The sequence below is a fragment of the Lacerta agilis genome, chromosome 2, assembly GCF_009819535.1.
Source record: "Lacerta agilis isolate rLacAgi1 chromosome 2, rLacAgi1.pri, whole genome shotgun sequence".
Classification (NCBI taxonomy): domain Eukaryota; kingdom Metazoa; phylum Chordata; class Lepidosauria; order Squamata; family Lacertidae; genus Lacerta; species Lacerta agilis.
The window spans coordinates 47,893,769-47,911,129 of record NC_046313.1 but is presented as its reverse complement, the minus strand read 5'-3'; the positions used below and the strand labels follow the sequence as shown (position 1 = coordinate 47,911,129).

At 40.3% G+C, this 17,361-nt stretch overlaps 1 protein-coding gene across 1 annotated transcript in view; it reads right to left on the bottom strand.

Annotated features, from left to right (window-relative positions):
• Positions 1-811: 811 nt before the first annotated feature.
• The window catches only part of UBTD2 (ubiquitin domain containing 2), a 34,095-nt gene continuing 17,545 nt past the window's right edge, over positions 812-17,361 (bottom strand). Inside the window, exons 2-3 of the mRNA XM_033139939.1 lie at positions 10,940-11,176; positions 812-1,214 (exon numbers count right to left, since the gene is read on the bottom strand). Coding sequence (XP_032995830.1) covers positions 817-1,214; positions 10,940-11,176 — 635 coding nt within the window. The 3' untranslated portion in view covers positions 812-816. The remainder of the gene's footprint in view (positions 1,215-10,939; positions 11,177-17,361) is intronic.

The window sequence follows — 17,361 nt, the reverse complement described above, 5'->3', positions numbered from 1 at the left end:
AAGGGGGTTTAAAATCACTATATTGGGCCTAAACATTATAGGCTAACATACTAAGTGAAATAAGTCCTGTGACATCTTTTGTTTTTGTTTCTCAGGCTGGTGAACCTCAAATAATAAGCTTTTTAACTAGATACAGATGTATAGGGTAACTGCAATAATAGCCTAATTTTTCAGAGAGCAATATTTAGCACATACTGAAGCCAGCAATGGCAAATCACTATTGCTTGCTATTTCAGTATATACCAAAAAACTTTAATTTGGGATCATCCTTCACCATCCCATTTAAATATTAGCCTTGTCGAGCTAATGTGAAACTAGAATAGACACAATCCCTACAATTATCACAGCATACTAGATTTACCAGAGTGGCTACACTGATTGGCTGAACTGTAAGTGATGCTGATTTCACAAAATACTTCAGTTTGGTTTAATCCTTTTAAAAGTGCCTTTCCCTTTCATGGATCAGTACTTCACTTATAGTTCAAACCACTTTTTAAGCATCATCCTCTGTAAACTTCAGGATCTCTTTCACACACATGTTCCAGATTTACTTTGTTAAGAACGTCTTACTGTGGTGTCAAGAATTCCTAAATTGGGAAAAGTCTCCAGGGGCAGTTTAGGATCGTGTGTGTGCTTGCTTGCTTGCTTGCTTGAGAGAGAGTGTGTGTGTGTTTCCCCCCTAAAGCTCCATCACAGATGGAGTTTTTGCTGGTCATTGTTTAGAACCAACCCACTAGTCGGAGAGAACAAAAACAGTGAAAAAGTTCCCACATGGTAAGAAGAGCAGAAAAGGAAAAGAGAAACATACAGGCAAAGTCAGTTCTCCACCGGGGTGGGGTTTGTTAAGGGCTGGCTCACAATGACTTGCACCACATAGTCCCTTGGTATTTTCAACTCCTCCAGTTTCATTTTGTCTGCCAGGGGCCTGCCTGAAAAAAACCACCGCTGGCTGCTGGGCTCCACACCCTCTGCTGTGTGCAGTCTTCTCTTCATGTGATAGACAGTGTCCATACTGCGGACCACAAGTTTGAGGTCTTTGCCTGTTGAAAGGCGTAAACGAAGCTGACATTCATGACCGGAGTTAGGTGGTGGATCGGGAATATCCAGAGTCTCTAAATCACCCTTCTCTTCTATCATGTTGATGGGCGGGGCCAGGCAGTAGACAGGAAGCTGGTATCGGTTTCCCAGTTCATCATAGCACTCGGTAAGAGCACCTTCAGAAGAGATGAAAAAGAAACAGGGTTAAGTGACAAAGGTTTAAATAAAATCAACATTACACTCCTTGAGACGTTATTTGATTCTAGTACTGTACAGTTTATGCTTAAACTCCTGGACAGTGTGTAATGACCACCTCCTTCCCCCAGCTCCAGAGGTTTAAGTATTATTACTGAGAAGCTAAACCACAGTGAGTGCTTTTTCCTCCTTGTGAATATTGATTTTTTTTTTAAAAAAAAGGGTCAAAAATCAAATACAGAGTAGATGTAACTTACCAACCCAACAAGTTATGAGTGATAAATATAAAGGAATTGCAACACATTTCACTTTCTTACCTATGTTTTTCTGCATAAAGGATTCAAGAAAAAATTGGGCTTATGCTACAATTTTATCTTAGGCCCTGCATAGAAAATGGTAGTTTGGGATATTTACATTTTCTTATTGAGTCATGTAAGAGAGTTTATGCCATTAAAAGAATGTTCAGAGGAGAGCTAAAAAGGCAAATAGCTATGTACAATAGTAAAAGCATGTAAAGACAGATTAAAAGCAAGCAGATAAATATCTTCCTATGTACCCTCTTCCTCTCTGTGCTCAGATATGTAAAATCCTCTGGCCCTGCCAGGAACCTAACACCTGTTTCAGCATTCACAAGGTCAGGGTTTGCGTCATGCCTTCCACTCACTGTGTGAGGAACAAGGAAGAGAGTGGACAGTTTCACCACAGGCAGAATAATGGCAGCCAAGTGAGGAAATGATGCAAATCTGCATATTTGCATCATTTCCTCACTTGAACCAGTATCTTGAACCTGTATCTTGAACCAGTTAATTTCATGTCTTACAATTCTTTGCATGAGTATATGAAAAGTGATGCATATAGTAGTCTGAGCTGTTGATACACAAGAATCTATAAAGCGTACTCATCCTTTAATCCTCCTAACCACATTACTGCATTACTATCCACTCTCTGATTCACCAGGACTGAGCTCTAATATATTAGCAGAGCAGCTTTCATGGGCAAAAAAGCATTGCAGCTGGATACAAGACAATGATAACAAAGTATCATTGCATTATTCACCTTTGCATTTCTCTAAAATTATCTACCATACTTACAAACATTTCTCAAAAGGCATTTCAATAATTTCAATGGAAGCAGTTTGCTATTTACATTTGGAGGTCAACATATGATATTGCCCTTTAAAGCAAGTATCTAAGAATGCACATAATTTTCTGCCTGAGCTGCTTAGCAAAGCAGCAATAGAATTTGATGAATTGTGGAAGCTGGGCACTTTAGTTTTAAAGAAACAGGGACAGACATTATTAAGACTTGGCTTGAAGGCACAAGAGCTAAAGTGACCAGCTGTAAAAACCAGTCAGTGACAGAATAGGAAGGAAATACTGGATAGATCTTACCAGTGAGAAGCAAGGAGCAGCTCTGAAAGTGGAGAGACAAAAAAACAAAAAACCCCACAGCTTTGTGAGCAATGTTCCACTTAAAAAACCCCTACTAAGATAATGTGTGCCTCCTTCTTGCTTCTAATTCAGTTCTGAAACACATTTTAAATGGGCTCAGCAGATAAGAGATGTTGTGGAAGTTGCAATGATGTTTAAAAAATAATCCTTGAATACTGGGGAGCAGCAGTCACAAACTGAGGTGGTACACTTCACATTTTGCCTGCTTCTTGCCTGAATGACAAAGCCATTAAAAAGAACTTTACTTTCTTCATAGCTATGGCAGAGAACATTCTTTGATGTTCCTGCTTTGGCAGCAGTCAAAAGAGAACTGAGCAGGAAGAGACAGTCATCTGCCTCTTGAGCAATGTTTGAAACTCCCATTGTTCTAAGCGCGTTTTGCGATGGGGAATTTCATTAAGGTGAGCAGTTTCTGAGCTCTGGGTGCAGTACTGAGCCTAAGATTTCAGATTAAAACTGCCACTGCTGGAAGAAAAGGAGGACCTTTTTCTGCCTCCCTTCCAGCCACTCTCTGAAGACTGAAGAAGGGACCCTCATAAGGATATTGGGGGTGGGGTGGGCGCAGGGGAAGTATGGCTTTGTTTTTTTGCAGTCTTCAGATGAGGACTAGACCATGCGAAAAATGAACATAAGACATTAGCTGCGATTCATTGATTTTCAGCTTTGTATTCTTGTTATAAAGAAAGCCCACCAAGACACTCCACTGTGGCGCCCACAACCTAGGTTTAAGGTGCCATTAGCTCCTAGCTTTCATATCTCAGTTTCTAACACTGCTCTTGATACAGACATCTACTTTGGGGGCTTTTCCCTAAAGGGGAGCAGCTTGAATGCCTACTTGTGCCATTTTAGCTCCAGACATTTCTAAGTTGTTGTCCCCATACAGTGTAAATCTTGTGTGTGGCTGCACAAGACCACAAAAAATGGCTAATTTTACATATTCAAATGAACATTAACTACTCTCAGGAGAATTTAAGAACAAACTTCAACATATTACAGGAAATATAGGGCAGTATTCAACGTAACTGGATATGGAACAACGTAACTGGATATGGAACGTAACTGGATATGGAACAACTAATTGGTTCAAAATTGGGAAAGGAGTACGACAAGGCTGTATATTGTCCCCCTGCTTATTTAACTTATATGCAGAATTCATCATGCGAAAGGCTGGACTGGATGAATCCCAAACCGGAATTAAGATTGCCGGAAAAAATATCAACAACCTCAGATATGCTGATGATACTACCTTGATGGCAGAAAGTGAGGAGGAATTAAAGAACCTTTTAATGAGGGTGAAAGAGGAGAGCGCAAAATATGGTCTGAAGCTCAACATCAAAAAAACTAAGATCATGGCCACTGGTCCCATCACCCCCTGGCAAATAGAAGGGGAAGAAATGGAGGCAGTGAGAGATTTCACTTTCTTGGGTTCCATGATCACTGCAGATGGTGACAGCAGTCACGAAATTAGAAGACGCCTGCTTCTTGGGAGAAAAGCAATGACAAACCTAGACAGCATCTTAAAAAGCAGAGACATCACCTTGCCGACAAAGGTCCGTATAGTTAAAGCTATGGTTTTCCCAGTAGTAATGTACGGAAGTGAGAGCTGGACCATAAAGAAGGCTGATCGCCGAAGAATTGATGCTTTTGAATTATGGTGCTGGAGGAGACTCTTGAGAGTCCCATGGACTGCAAGAAGATCAAACCTTTCCATTCTCAAAGAAATCAGCCCTGAATGCTCACTAGAAGGACAGATCCTGAAGTTGAGGCTCCAGTACTTTGGCCACCTCATGAGAAGAGAAGACTCCCTAGAAAAGACCCTGATGTTGGGAAAGATGGAGGGCACAAGGAGAAGGGGACGACAGAGGATGAGATGGTTGGACAGTGTTCTCGAAGCTACTAACATGAGTTTGGCCAAACTGCGAGAGGCAGTGAAGGATAGGCGTGCCAGGCGTGCTCTGGTCCATGGGGTCACGAAGAGTCGGACACGACTGAACGACTGAACAACAACAACATTCAACGTAACAGTTATGCTAGCACAATGGTTTTGAGCTACACAACTTAACTGGCCTCTCCTCTGCCCTAAATATGTGTCAACAGACACTGACACATTGCTCGTAGAAAAAAGCTCTTTGCCTATTTTCTCCTATGAATGACATGGAAAAAGTAGTTAGATAAAAAGTTTTTTCTTCCTTTTACGTAACAGTAGAACTCAACAAGAACCCTCTGACAGCATATGAATCAATATGGCTAACCTGACCCAACAACCCCCACCCCCATGCAAACAAAACTCACTGCAGTCAATTGAAGGCAACCAACCATGCCCTGGGCCCCTAAACTTCTGTCAACGCAAATGGAAACTAATAAATGAGTAGAAAGAGAACCTACTCATGTGATGATGACACAATAACCTTGCACATATACTATGTAAAAGAATGATAGTTTACTACGCCCTTCTCTTCCCCCACCTCTCTTCTCCCCCAACCTTATACTGTATACAACAGTAAAGTCTCACATCAAATATAACTGATCCGTAGAAAGGACTTTATGATCTGAAAATAGAGATGACGTATGTACTTTTGTAACCCCAGAAAATCTTTCACAAAAACAATAAAGAGTAACAGTAGAACTCATGGACATCCAATGAAGCTGAATGTTGGAAGCACGCCTTCAGTCCTGATATCCAATGAAATGTGGGCATGTTGATGGGGACATGTTTCATATAGCAGAGGCTAAGCCAGTACAAATAGGAACTGAGTAGGAAGAGCAAGCAGCCTTGTCTTGTGGATTTTTGAGAGTGGGTATACCGGCACTTGCAGACACCATGCTGGCAATCCCTGAGTTAAGAGCTAGTTCCTGGAAACAGCAAATCAGTTGAAGGTATGCAATTTAACACGCATATATTGCTGTTTGTGTGCAACAGTACAGAATGAAAGCTGCCCCCATTCAATTAGTAGCAGTTGAAGCTGGATTTCTATAATGTTGTAGGGAGATAGGGGAGGGAAAGAGGTTTGCAGTATGCTAAATAGTTCCTGACTGTATTTTTCATTCTAGCTGTCATGCTCACAAACATGATTATATTGAATTCTAACCACCATCCTCATTAAGGTTTGTTTGTGCAAATGTGGCACTCAGAATGAAGACCCTAGAGCACATTTTTAAAAGGACAAAACCAACGAGTAAACAAGCAGAAATTCAAGAAAGCACTAGCAACATCCCTCATTAAGCTAGCTTCAAACAAAACCCATATGAGTATCACTGACTGTTTCAGTAAACTGGGCATTCTTACCATTTGTTTTATTCTCACAGTAACTTTCTTTAAAATTGTGACAGCTAGGGGAAACAGCAAGTACTAAATAGGAGCATTAACTAATCTCAAAGTATTGCAAAGATGCGTCATCTTTCTGTCTGCAGCCCATATTACTAGTTTTAAGCCAGGAACATGTTCCTGCCTGATTCACACAGCTACTGTTATCCTGCACTATGCTGCCAAAATTCTTCACCTATCTCAACCCACTGATTAATTCCTCCTGAAATTCTTACACTGGTTTCCTGTTCCCCCTCTTCATTTCAGCTTCAAAGCCTTACCTTGCCTTCAACCTCACTTTTCTCCCCTTCTCTGCCCAATGTACAGTGGTGCCCCGCTAGATGAAAATAATTCGTTCTACCAGTGTCTTCGTAGAGCGAATTTTTCGTCTAGTGAAGCAGCAATGGAGCGCGGAGGTTTTCGCGCAATTTTTTTTTTTTTCATCTTGCGAGGCAGCCCCATAGACTTTTTCGTCTTGCGGGGCAGCCTTCCGCTAGCGAATGCCTTCCGTCTAGCGAGTTTTTCGTCTAGCGAGGCATTCATCTAGCGGGGCACCACTGTATCCCTGACCAAGACAGTCAGGTTTCCTGTAACATCTAATGACTTCATCCTGTCACCCTTCTTGCCTCTTATGCTTTGAACTGCCTCTCAAATCACCTGCATGGTCCCACTGCAGTTCTCTCAATTCCCTTCTCAAAAGCTCTTTCCCATGAAGTTATTGCCGCAATCCCCTGGAAACCATACCCTATTGTATTTAAATCTAAGTACAAGAAACTGAAACTGATTGTTATTTCCTTCTTCAACCCTGCCTCCATTTCTCTCTCCTGTGTTGAACCAGCTGAATGTAAGCCCTCTAGGCAGGACCTGTCCTCTTGCACTCCATAAACCATTATTCATACCATTGGGAAAACAACAAATACTACTCTTGGGGTTAATTTTCAATCTGTGCCAATACATTTTTTGAAACTGCAGTTTTAAACTTGGTCACCAGAGCATTCCTTCATAGATCAGGATAATGATTCAGTGGGCCACTACAAAAAATTGTTCACAATTTTCGCTGAAAAAGTAAGTCTGGTTTTGGGCTCAGAGTGGCTACTTCAAGGGAGGCACAATGAACTTGCACCTATGAGAAGTCAATAGAGGTAATAACTGTACGTATGTTGTACAGTTGTGCACACATGCTCTTTTTCTTTTGCTCACTCACAATTTCTCTACTCCCCCTCCAAATCTCCTTTGCCCTATCTCAATTTAGGGTCACTTCATACATTACTTTGCATTTTTGCTCTCCAAGAATATCTTATTCATGTAAGAAGTGTATTATACAAGCTCAAAGCTTGCAGGGCCATTGGAAGGCGCTGCAACAAACTCAATGAGTTCCTCATTTATGCTGAGCAGGTGTGAGAGGCAGCCCAGAAGAGAGAGGTCAACATTCAATATCTTGCAGGCACTGAAGTTGTTGTGCAGAACCCCGACTTTTATGTAGCCCATAAGGCACAAAGAATAATTTTTGTGACAGGTATTTGGTTGGTGGCAACAAAGACTGTGGATTCTAGTTATCTTCCTGAAGGACCTCCCAGCATTTTGGGAAACCTTCCAGGAATGTAAATGGTAAAAACAAGGAGAGTCCTGTTTCGTCAGTACTATTATTAAGCATAATTTGACAATATCAATAGGGCGTGTGTTAGCTTTCATAATAGATGCTACACATGGCCTAGGATTTGATAAATACAGCCTAGCTTTTCCTGTTTTGATGAATAAATGTAAAGGGACCCCTGAGCATTAGGTCCAGTCGTGTCCGACTCTGGGGATGCAGTGCTCATCTTGCTATATAGGCCGAGGGAGCCAGTGTACAGCTTCCAGGTCATGTGGCCAGCATGACTAAGCCGCTTCTGGCGAACCAGAGCAGCGCACGGAAATGCCGTTTACCTTCCCGCTGGAGCGGTACCTATTTATCTACTTGCATTTTGATGTGCTTTCGAACTGCTAGGTGGGCAGGAGCTGGGACCGAGCAACGGGAGCTCACCCCATCGTGGGGATTCGAACCGCCGACCTTCTGATCAGCAAGCCCTAGGCTCTGTGGCTTAACTCACAGCGCCACCCACATCCTTCCGTTTTGATGAATACTGCCCAGCAATAAAATAAATATAAACACTTTGAGATAAATACAGAGATATTAGAGATCCATTAAATATTAATGAACTGACCAAAAGGTTTCAGAACTTTGCTATGGCCTAATAGTGAACCATCAAGTCGGTTTAGGAATGTCTCCTTCCTGAAATCCTGGATAGCCACTGGCAGTCAGTATAGATGACACTGAGTTAGATGGACAAATGGTCTGGCTCAGTATAAAGCAGCTTCCTATGTTCCTACATCTGCTCTGGGCAACATCTTGCCTAGTGAAGAGAACTTGAAAGTTTGCCACAATCACAAGTAATTAAAACCTTAATATAAAATAACTTGTATGCATGCACCTATAAAGCAGTGACTTTGGGCACTTAGTATGCTGAACACCAAGCACACACTCAGAGAAGTTTGTTTTACATTTCAAGCTAGTGAACATTTGTTGAAAAATGCTATTCAATTTGTAATATAGCTGAATAGTATGAGCTGAAAAATGTGTGTTCTGAACCAGGTAATAACAAACTTTGGTGACATTGCCAAAAATAATTACTTTTGGTGCCATGTCACCTTGTATCCTGGGCACCATAAAATTATTTAAAAGCTGTATTGGTCCATTGGAAAAATAGTCCACTCTTAATTCTCATAAAGGAGTTAAAAGCGAGAAAGGAACTGAAGGAAGGATTCTTCTTTAAGCAGGAGTAATAACTACTTGTTAAAATGAAACATTGCTTGAATAAGCCTAGACTGGCCATTGACCTGACCCAGCAGGTCTCTTGTGTTTATGCAAGATGTAAAGTGGCATATATATCCAGTTGAGGCCAAGCTGAACTTACTTGCAAGTGGTTTTGCTTGGACAGAGATGCTGTAGCTGACCCAGTATTCCTTGCTTCACTGGATGGTGACACTGGCCAGAGCGTACATAACAAATATATTTATATTATGTGATCCTGGCTGTGGGTCCCTTTAAGTCAAGCACTGGAGAACCTCTGGTCCATGAACCAGTTCCAGCTCACCAAGGCCCCTCCTTGAAGTCCCACCCCTCAGCAAACGCAACAGGAGCTCAACTAAGTGGCTCCTTCTTTGTCACTGCTCAGCTCTTTCCTGAACAGCGGAGCACTATCTTTTTTACAAGCTCCCCCTCCCACTGTTCAACTGTTCAGAAAACAGCTGCACATCAATAAAGAGAGGAGATGCTCCAGGGGTTCTCAAAAGGATTCCTCTTTTTGCACGAAGAAAAATGTGTACAGAGAGAAGCTGCTAGGAGCTGCTATCCAGCAAGAGCAGCTTGCAGCATTTCCTCTCTGTGCACTGAGAAACAGGAGTCGTTTTCTCTGTGCACAGGACTGAAGGGTGGAGAAATAGACAGAGCATCTGTGTTAAAGGGGTGTGTGTGTGTGTGTGTGTGTGTAAATTAAGGATGTGTGACTGTGCACTGTCAGGCCCAGGCTAATTTGGGGTTGGCCCCACCCATGTCTGGAATGCAGCCCCCAACAGCTTTCAACTGGGTAACGTAGCTGTCAGTCCAAAAAAGATTTTCCACCCCTGCTTTAGATACTTCCCACCAGCTCTTAGTTCCTTTTACCTCAAGCCGAGTCCCCGAGCAGTTCATTCCTTGTAGGATGAAAAGCTGCTAGAATGCACACATATAAATCTTAACTTAAACTATAATGGTGACTTTATTAAGATATAAGGGTGTGCAGAAATGCTATGTATATGCCCATTCATGGTTTGTGCTTTGAAAACGATTTTTGTGATGTCAGAACTGTTGATGTAGGAGTGTAACTGTCACAAGTCTGAGGTCTCGTGCTCCTATTCTGTTGCAAGCATATATCAAGGTATAGTCAAACCTCGGTTCTAATCCGTTCTGGAAGCCCATTTGGCTTCCAAAAAATGATCGAAAACCAGAGCAATTACTTCCGGGTTTTCAGTGTTTGTGAGCGGAAACGTTCCAAAACGGAGGCGTTCAGGAACCAAGGTTTGACTGTAGCTGCTGGGTACCAGGTTCTGAAAGCTGGTGGGAGATACAAGCGCTTCTGATTTTTACAGACAAGGCCAAGGTAAGGTAAATTCATCTTGACTGGGTCTGGGAAACAACAGATTCTGATTTCCTAGTGGTTCTGGTCCATGATGAATGGGCTTGTTAACTGTCAGTCGGAAGTTATCTTTCAGTAGGGAAAAATCAGCTGAGGTATGAGGCAAAAAACAGAGAAAGCAGAAGTGAAAGAGGACAGTTGAGACCTGACTAAGCAACTATTCACCCCCAGTGTGTTAACAGTACTTTGCTGGTGAAGATCATAAAAAGGGAGCTGGTGGCTGGGTTATGCTAAGAGGCTGCCTAGAAGGAGATTATAAAAGCAAGATTTTCAGAAAGTGGAGTATAGATAAAACAAAATAAAAAAATTCCTTCCAGTAGCACCTTAGAGACCAACTAAGTTTGTTCTCAGTATGAGCTTCCATGTGCATGCACACTTCTTCAGATACACCACATGTATCTGAAGAAGTGTGCATGCACACGAAAGCTCATACCGAGAACAAACTTAGTTGGTCTCTAAGGTGCTACTGGAAGGATTTTTTTATTTTTTATTTTGTTTTGACTATGGCAGACCAACATGGTTCTATCGAAAGGTGGGGGATGTGTAAACTTGAAGGTTACTGAGGCTCCTTTGTCATAATGCTAAACTTTTCTATATAATTAACATCAAAAAGCAGTCATTATATTCATTTACATGTGGACCTAGTCATTTGGAAAGCATGACTTTAGGAAAGTTGTCTAAGTGAAATTATTTTCTACTCACTGCTGCTAAAGTCCATCCATTATGGGCATACTTACCATGAGGTAATGTTATGTTTGCACCATCAATGATTGCTTGTGCAAGTTCATGATCATTGTTCTCAAATGCATGTGCTGCAGCCTTCAAGGCATCCCAGATTTCCTTGCGGCCTTCAAAAGCAGGTGCGGTGTCCCAAAATTCGTCTCTTTTGCTGCGCAGTTGTCCATCTGTCATCGGATAATCACTTTTCCATTTTGGTTTTTCCTTTTTCAAGGGCTGATTACGACCTAGTGCAACTGGGGGTGGGGGAGAAGAGAAGAAATCAGGCACTGTGTTGAAACAACTTGCTCCTTTTCTCTGGTTGAGAGCTGTTCAAACAGAAAAACAACTTTTGGTTATCCCCTCCCCAGCTCAAATGCCTTTTCAACAGTACTCCATTCTGGTCTTCCACAGTGTTTTTGGTTTCTTCACTTTTTGTGACATCTGTTATAGTCTGATTAATCATTTGTAACAAAAAAAAAAGTTTCAGAATGCCATTGCCCCAAGAGCCAACTATTAAGTAAGAGCATCTCGTCACAAAAGGCAAAAATACAATTCACTCTTCCATTTCTGAGTTACCAGATATGATCAAAATGCGCTGAATTGTTCATCATTAAATGCAAGAGTTTTATATAAGGAGTGGATTTCCACTGCAGCCTGTCTCCCATTGCTGTATGCTTTGGGCCTTTAAAACTGGTGATCTCTGAAACATACATGAGTGTGAAGGGTAGAGGCACATTCCTAAACATATAGTGCTTCACACCAGGAATACATACACACATTTCCTCACTGTGTTCTTATCACCAAACACATTCCCTTCACATTTTACACCTTTGCTGCACAGAACACTCATGTAGTTTCAACAAGCAGGATAGTGAATAAAATGCAAAAAAAATACTTGTCAATACTATAGCGGCCATTTCATAATTTTGAATGTTTGAGGATAAGATGACTCTTATTCACCAGACGTGACTGAAAGAGAAGACAAATATTTGCCTAATCTTTTGCTGATCATGTTTGTGCAAACAGAAATATACAAGTTGTCAGTAGTTCTTCAGTGTTGAGCAAGTTACAAGATTTCAATGTTTAGTTGATTATTGAAGTTAGGAAAACTAAGCAACAATTATCTGACTCTTTTTGCAACAAATGCCAAATTCTCCAAAGAATATCTAAAATGAAACTTGCACTCAAGTGAGCTGTAGGAATCTTCGAAGAATACGTCTCACAACAAATACCTACTTTGAGTTTCTGAGTAGCAAGAGCTAGAAACAACATAAATGGGGGGAAATAAATAAAAATTGAAACTCTTCCAACACTGGTATAAGCAAGTCACATTGGCTGCATTTAAGCGGCTACTGGAAATCCAACAGGATATATTCTAAAAGACTAATATGTCTCCATAGGAGCTGCACAAATGTCAATTATCTCTCTTTTTGAAAAGAGTAACAGACACTCCTAGTTTACAGCTAGCAGATTATATAGTTTAACTTCATTCATCCAATAAGATACGTTTTATGTTTACCAGTTCAATACGGTATAGTGCTCAGCAGGCTCTGAATTCATTAAAATATTTAACAGAATAATGGTCTCAAAACAAAGGAAAATCAAGGTGAACTATCTAAGGTTGAGAGTGCTGCCAGAAAATGCAAGTAATGAATCATCTGAAAAGCCAAGTTGGTCCCATTCATATTTTGTGTGCCTTATATGTTGTGGTGTAATGGCTAAGTGTTGGACGTAGGTTGGAGACCCAGGTTTAGATCCTTGCTCTGTCATAAAAAAACTTATTGTCTGACCTAGGGCCAATTACTATATCTCAAAATAAGCTACAACTGATTATGATGTTTAAAACGGGGGTAGTTGTGTATGCTGGTAGGACTGCACAGTAATAATAGTCTTTTCTTTAAATACTTGACCATGCAAATCTGCTGCTTCTTTATGTTTTATGCAACTAGAACAAGTTGCCTTTTGTGCTGACCATCTATAAAACCCAGAACAGTAGATTTAACTGTTCACAAAACAACCAGCTTGTTGGCAGGCCTCAAATATACAAGAACTGTAGTCACACACTGAATTTAGAGGAAATTTATAGGTTGAGTGCAAATCTGGCAGACTCCAAACTATTATGGACAAGTGTATGAAAGCTTTTCAAACTCTCTCCCTGCATCACATCCCCACCTTTATACACTTTAAAGAACAATTAAATGGAACATTTTTATGTCATCAGATTCTAAAAAGCAAGTTGGTCTACTTCAGTAAGCATTTGAGTTTAGTAACAGCTACCCTCATCTTTGAACACAAAAACAATGAATGTAAACATATACCAAATGATTATTTTTTTTGCTTCCCCCAAACATTAATTATAGAAATGGCTTACAGGCAATGCCAACATTCTTGCTGTTTCTCAACACCTTTTTTCTTCTCCCCAGGTATCTATCCTACTGAGAAGCTTACCCTGCATGCTGTCAGGATACTAATTTTTGTCATAGGTCCTCTTCTATTTACAGCTTGATTATGCTCTCTTCCTTCACTACAGTGAATGAGAGAATATATTGTTTTGGACTGGGTTAAGTGTAAGGTAGAACTTCAAAAGTACAATCTCTGCGACAAATGACTAAGGATTAGATTGCTTAGAGTTCAGATCATCTAACACAGGGGTCCCCAAACTAAGGCTCGGGGGCAGGATACGGCCAAATCACCTTCTAAATGTGGCCTGCAGACGGTCCAGGAATCAGCGTGTTTTTACATGAGAATGTGTCCTTTTATTTAAAATGCATCTCTGGGTTATTTGTGGGACCTGCCTGGTGTTTTTACATGAGTAGAATGTATGCTTTTATTTAAAATGCATCTCTGGGTTATTTGTGGGGCATAGGAATTTGTTCATTTTTTTTTTTCAAAATATAGTCCGGCCCCCCACAAGGTCTGAGGGACAGTGGAACGGCCCCCTGCTGAAAATGTTTGCTGACCCCTGATCTAACACAACAGCTGAAGCGCTTTAAGAATAAAGGGGATTTTGCCTATTCACTATGAGTCACAACAAATCTCCAATTCCTTTCATATAGTCTAAAATGGGAATTCTGCTGGTGTACGCTGAACCCTCTCTGATCTGACAGAAGTGGTATCAGGGTTGGTATTAAGAGTACATTTTATTATTGTAAAATAAGAATTAAATGAAGGCAGCCCTGTTTAGAGAAGTTTTTAATGTTTGAAGTTTTATTCTGTTTTTAATGTTCTGTTGAAAGCCGCCCAGAGTGGCTGGGGAAACCCAGCCAGATCGGCGGGGTAGAAATAATAAATTATTATCATTATTATAATAATATTACTAGTTTGGAAGATATGAGATGCAACCATTCTATCCAGGTTTGTTGGGCAAACACACAATGCTGGCAGGAAGCCTGGTGAAAATCCATTGTAAGTCTACCACCATTAAGCCTAAATTGGAGCTGAACTGAGTGCCCAGCGTCCACAACTGAGACACAAATCTTCTCAGCTAGTAGCATCACATAAGAGTCATGAAGGATTGAGAGATCATTAAGTATTATTCCTTTCTCTAGAAGGGATGATCCACAAGCTACTTCCCAGTTTAGCTAAGATCTACTGGTTTTAGTTAACAGTACATTAACAGTTTGTCCCACTGTGACATTTACTGGTAGGATCACATTAGCCAATTAACTAAATGCCATTAATAGCTCTCTTCAGCTATTTGAGCTCATCACTTAATTAGAAGATTGGCATAAGCTTGAAGCGGAAATGTTAGCTGACAAACTCACTAGCAATGATTAAGTTTATAGCTGCTCGGGAAACACACACACTCAAGTTGTCATGTTAAAGAGATCTACATTGCTATCAGCGAAGCACTGTCACTGTTTTGCCTTATTTCAAAAGCTACTATTTCCACAGGATTTTATTTCACGTTCAGTTAAACTGCCAACAGAATACTTCACATAACTTACAACTCACTCCATTTTTTAAAATTCTAGTGACGTACAACATAGTGTTTCAATTTTGGTTAGAATCATGTCACTGTAATTTCTTAAAACACCTCTGTCATTGGAAGATCAGTACAGGAACTCTGCATGCTTGCAACCATGCTGACCACCTGCAGTTGCAAAAAGACTGCATACTGAATGTATAATGAGAGGATAACATTCTCTGGGCTCCTCAAATGTCAGGCTGCTTCTCTCACACTCAACTACAAACAGCTGGAGGTTCAGTTCTCAAATCATTCCCATCCCACCCCCATTCACCTTGGCATAGTAATTTAAAAGGCAAAATTTGCCATTCTCAGGTCAATGGGCTATCACTAAAACAAGGGCAGCTGAAGACCTACCATAAAGGAGAAGTATCCACTCCTGCAGGGCAAAATTTCACGAACATCAGTCACTTGGGCAGATCTACAACAGTCACTTGGGCAGATCTACAACATACATTTAAAGTGCATTCAACACACAGTTAAAGTACCGGTACATCAATTCCCAGTACCTGGGAGAATGCTACTCAACAAAGATCTTAAGGTGGCCCAGGCTAGTAAATATGGGAGGAGAATACGCTTCAGGTATCCTGTTCCAAAGCCAGTGTGGTGTAGTGGTTAAGAGCGGTAGACTCGTTATCTGGGGAACCGGGTTCGCGTCTCCACTCCTCCACATGCAGCTGCTGGGTGACCTTGGGCTAGTCACACTTCTCTGAAGTCTCTCAGCCCCACTCACCTCACAGAGTGTTTGTTGTGGGGGAGGAAGGGAAAGGAGAATGTTAGCCGCTTTGAGACTCCTTCGGGTAGTGAAAAGCGGGATATCAAATCCAAACTCTTCTTCTTCTCTTCTTTAAAAGGTAACTATTGCACTCTGTATTGGACCCAGAACCAAACTGAAAGCTGTGACCATCAAACTGTGCATGTTTCCTTTACATGCTCTCATTTTTTATTATTTTATTTTTTACTACAAACTTTACTGAAAACCTTTAAAACAATTTCCAAGGATAAAGTGTCTTCCAGGACAAATACATATCCACATCCACATGGCATCAAAACAGACTTGGAAAATATCTTAATGCTAGAGATCAGTGGTTCCCAATTGGTGGTCCATGAACTCCAGGGGGTCTGTGTAACCCACTCTGGGTCCGTGGAACCATTCACATAACAACATGGAACCATTCACATAACAAAAACTACTACAATAGAAAAACTTTCCAATGTAGGAAGTCCATGGCTTGGCTTTTGAAAAATGAGGGGTCCGCAGTACTTAGCTAATTGGGAACCACTGCTCTGGATTGAAGTATACCCTATGAATGTGAGATTAATGTAAAATAATTTCTTTATAGTGACTGCTGTGACTGAGATGGAAGGGAGATTACTGTATTTATTTATTACTGTACAGTAATAAACAATCTAAATTGAGACCATACAAAGTCAAATCCACCTTTCTTTGTTATTCCTCTGATCACCCTCTAATGTGAGTTAAGTGCTCTATAAGTGCTATATTCCACACATTTTGGGTCCAAGTTTGTTTGGTGTGAGGGGGTGCTTTTATTTGTCTCGACGGTGTCATAAGAAAGAAGACCAACTCTTTATGCTTAACATTTTGATGGGTATCTCATATACAGAGAAGTTAATGATGTAACAGAATTTTGTTCAGTCCACATTTTAAGTTACTTATTTCACACGTTTTGGAAGAATACACAGATTTGGATATAATTATGCTTCAGATATAGTTTTTGGCTCATAAAAGTAAAAAATATATGAACTAGAATAAAATACACTGTATTAGAAATGCATACGTGTTTTGTTCTAGTTCGTGTATTAGAAATGTATACGAGATAAAATACGTATTTATGTTCGTATTTTGTGATAAACATGCATTTAAATACAAACTTTTTTAAAAATACAAAATATTTTTTTAATTACAGATCAAGGTGAGAATGAAAACACTTATCAATACATATAAAATTGACATGCACCAGGATCAATCCATTCCATATTACATACACACAGTTTTTTTTAAAAAGCCTATGTGTATTTACTGAAGCAATTTAATTACAACTTTTAAACAGCACAACTGTATTGCATCCATTCACTATATTGTTACCCTTCAAAATTACTAATACATTTTATAACACAATACATTTTTAGAAATGGAAATTATGCAGAAGCGTATAACACTGGAAGTTTTCCACTCCATATTAGTGAAGCGCAACATGCTTAGGAAGATTAGTATTTGGCTTGAATCCAGAGAAATGCAAGAAGGGACTTTCTGGCCCACTCTTCTCCCTGCAGCCCTCCAGATATATGTGGTCAGAAATAAGGTGCTTGCCATCAAACCCCAAATAACTGCTTGTGCTTGTTAATTAATTTCAGCAGTAGTGAGAAGAACAAGATGAAGAAACAAGGACATTTAGGAAATTTCCGACATTACACCTGTAAGTTTATAAAGAGCTGGAATAAAGTTGCTCA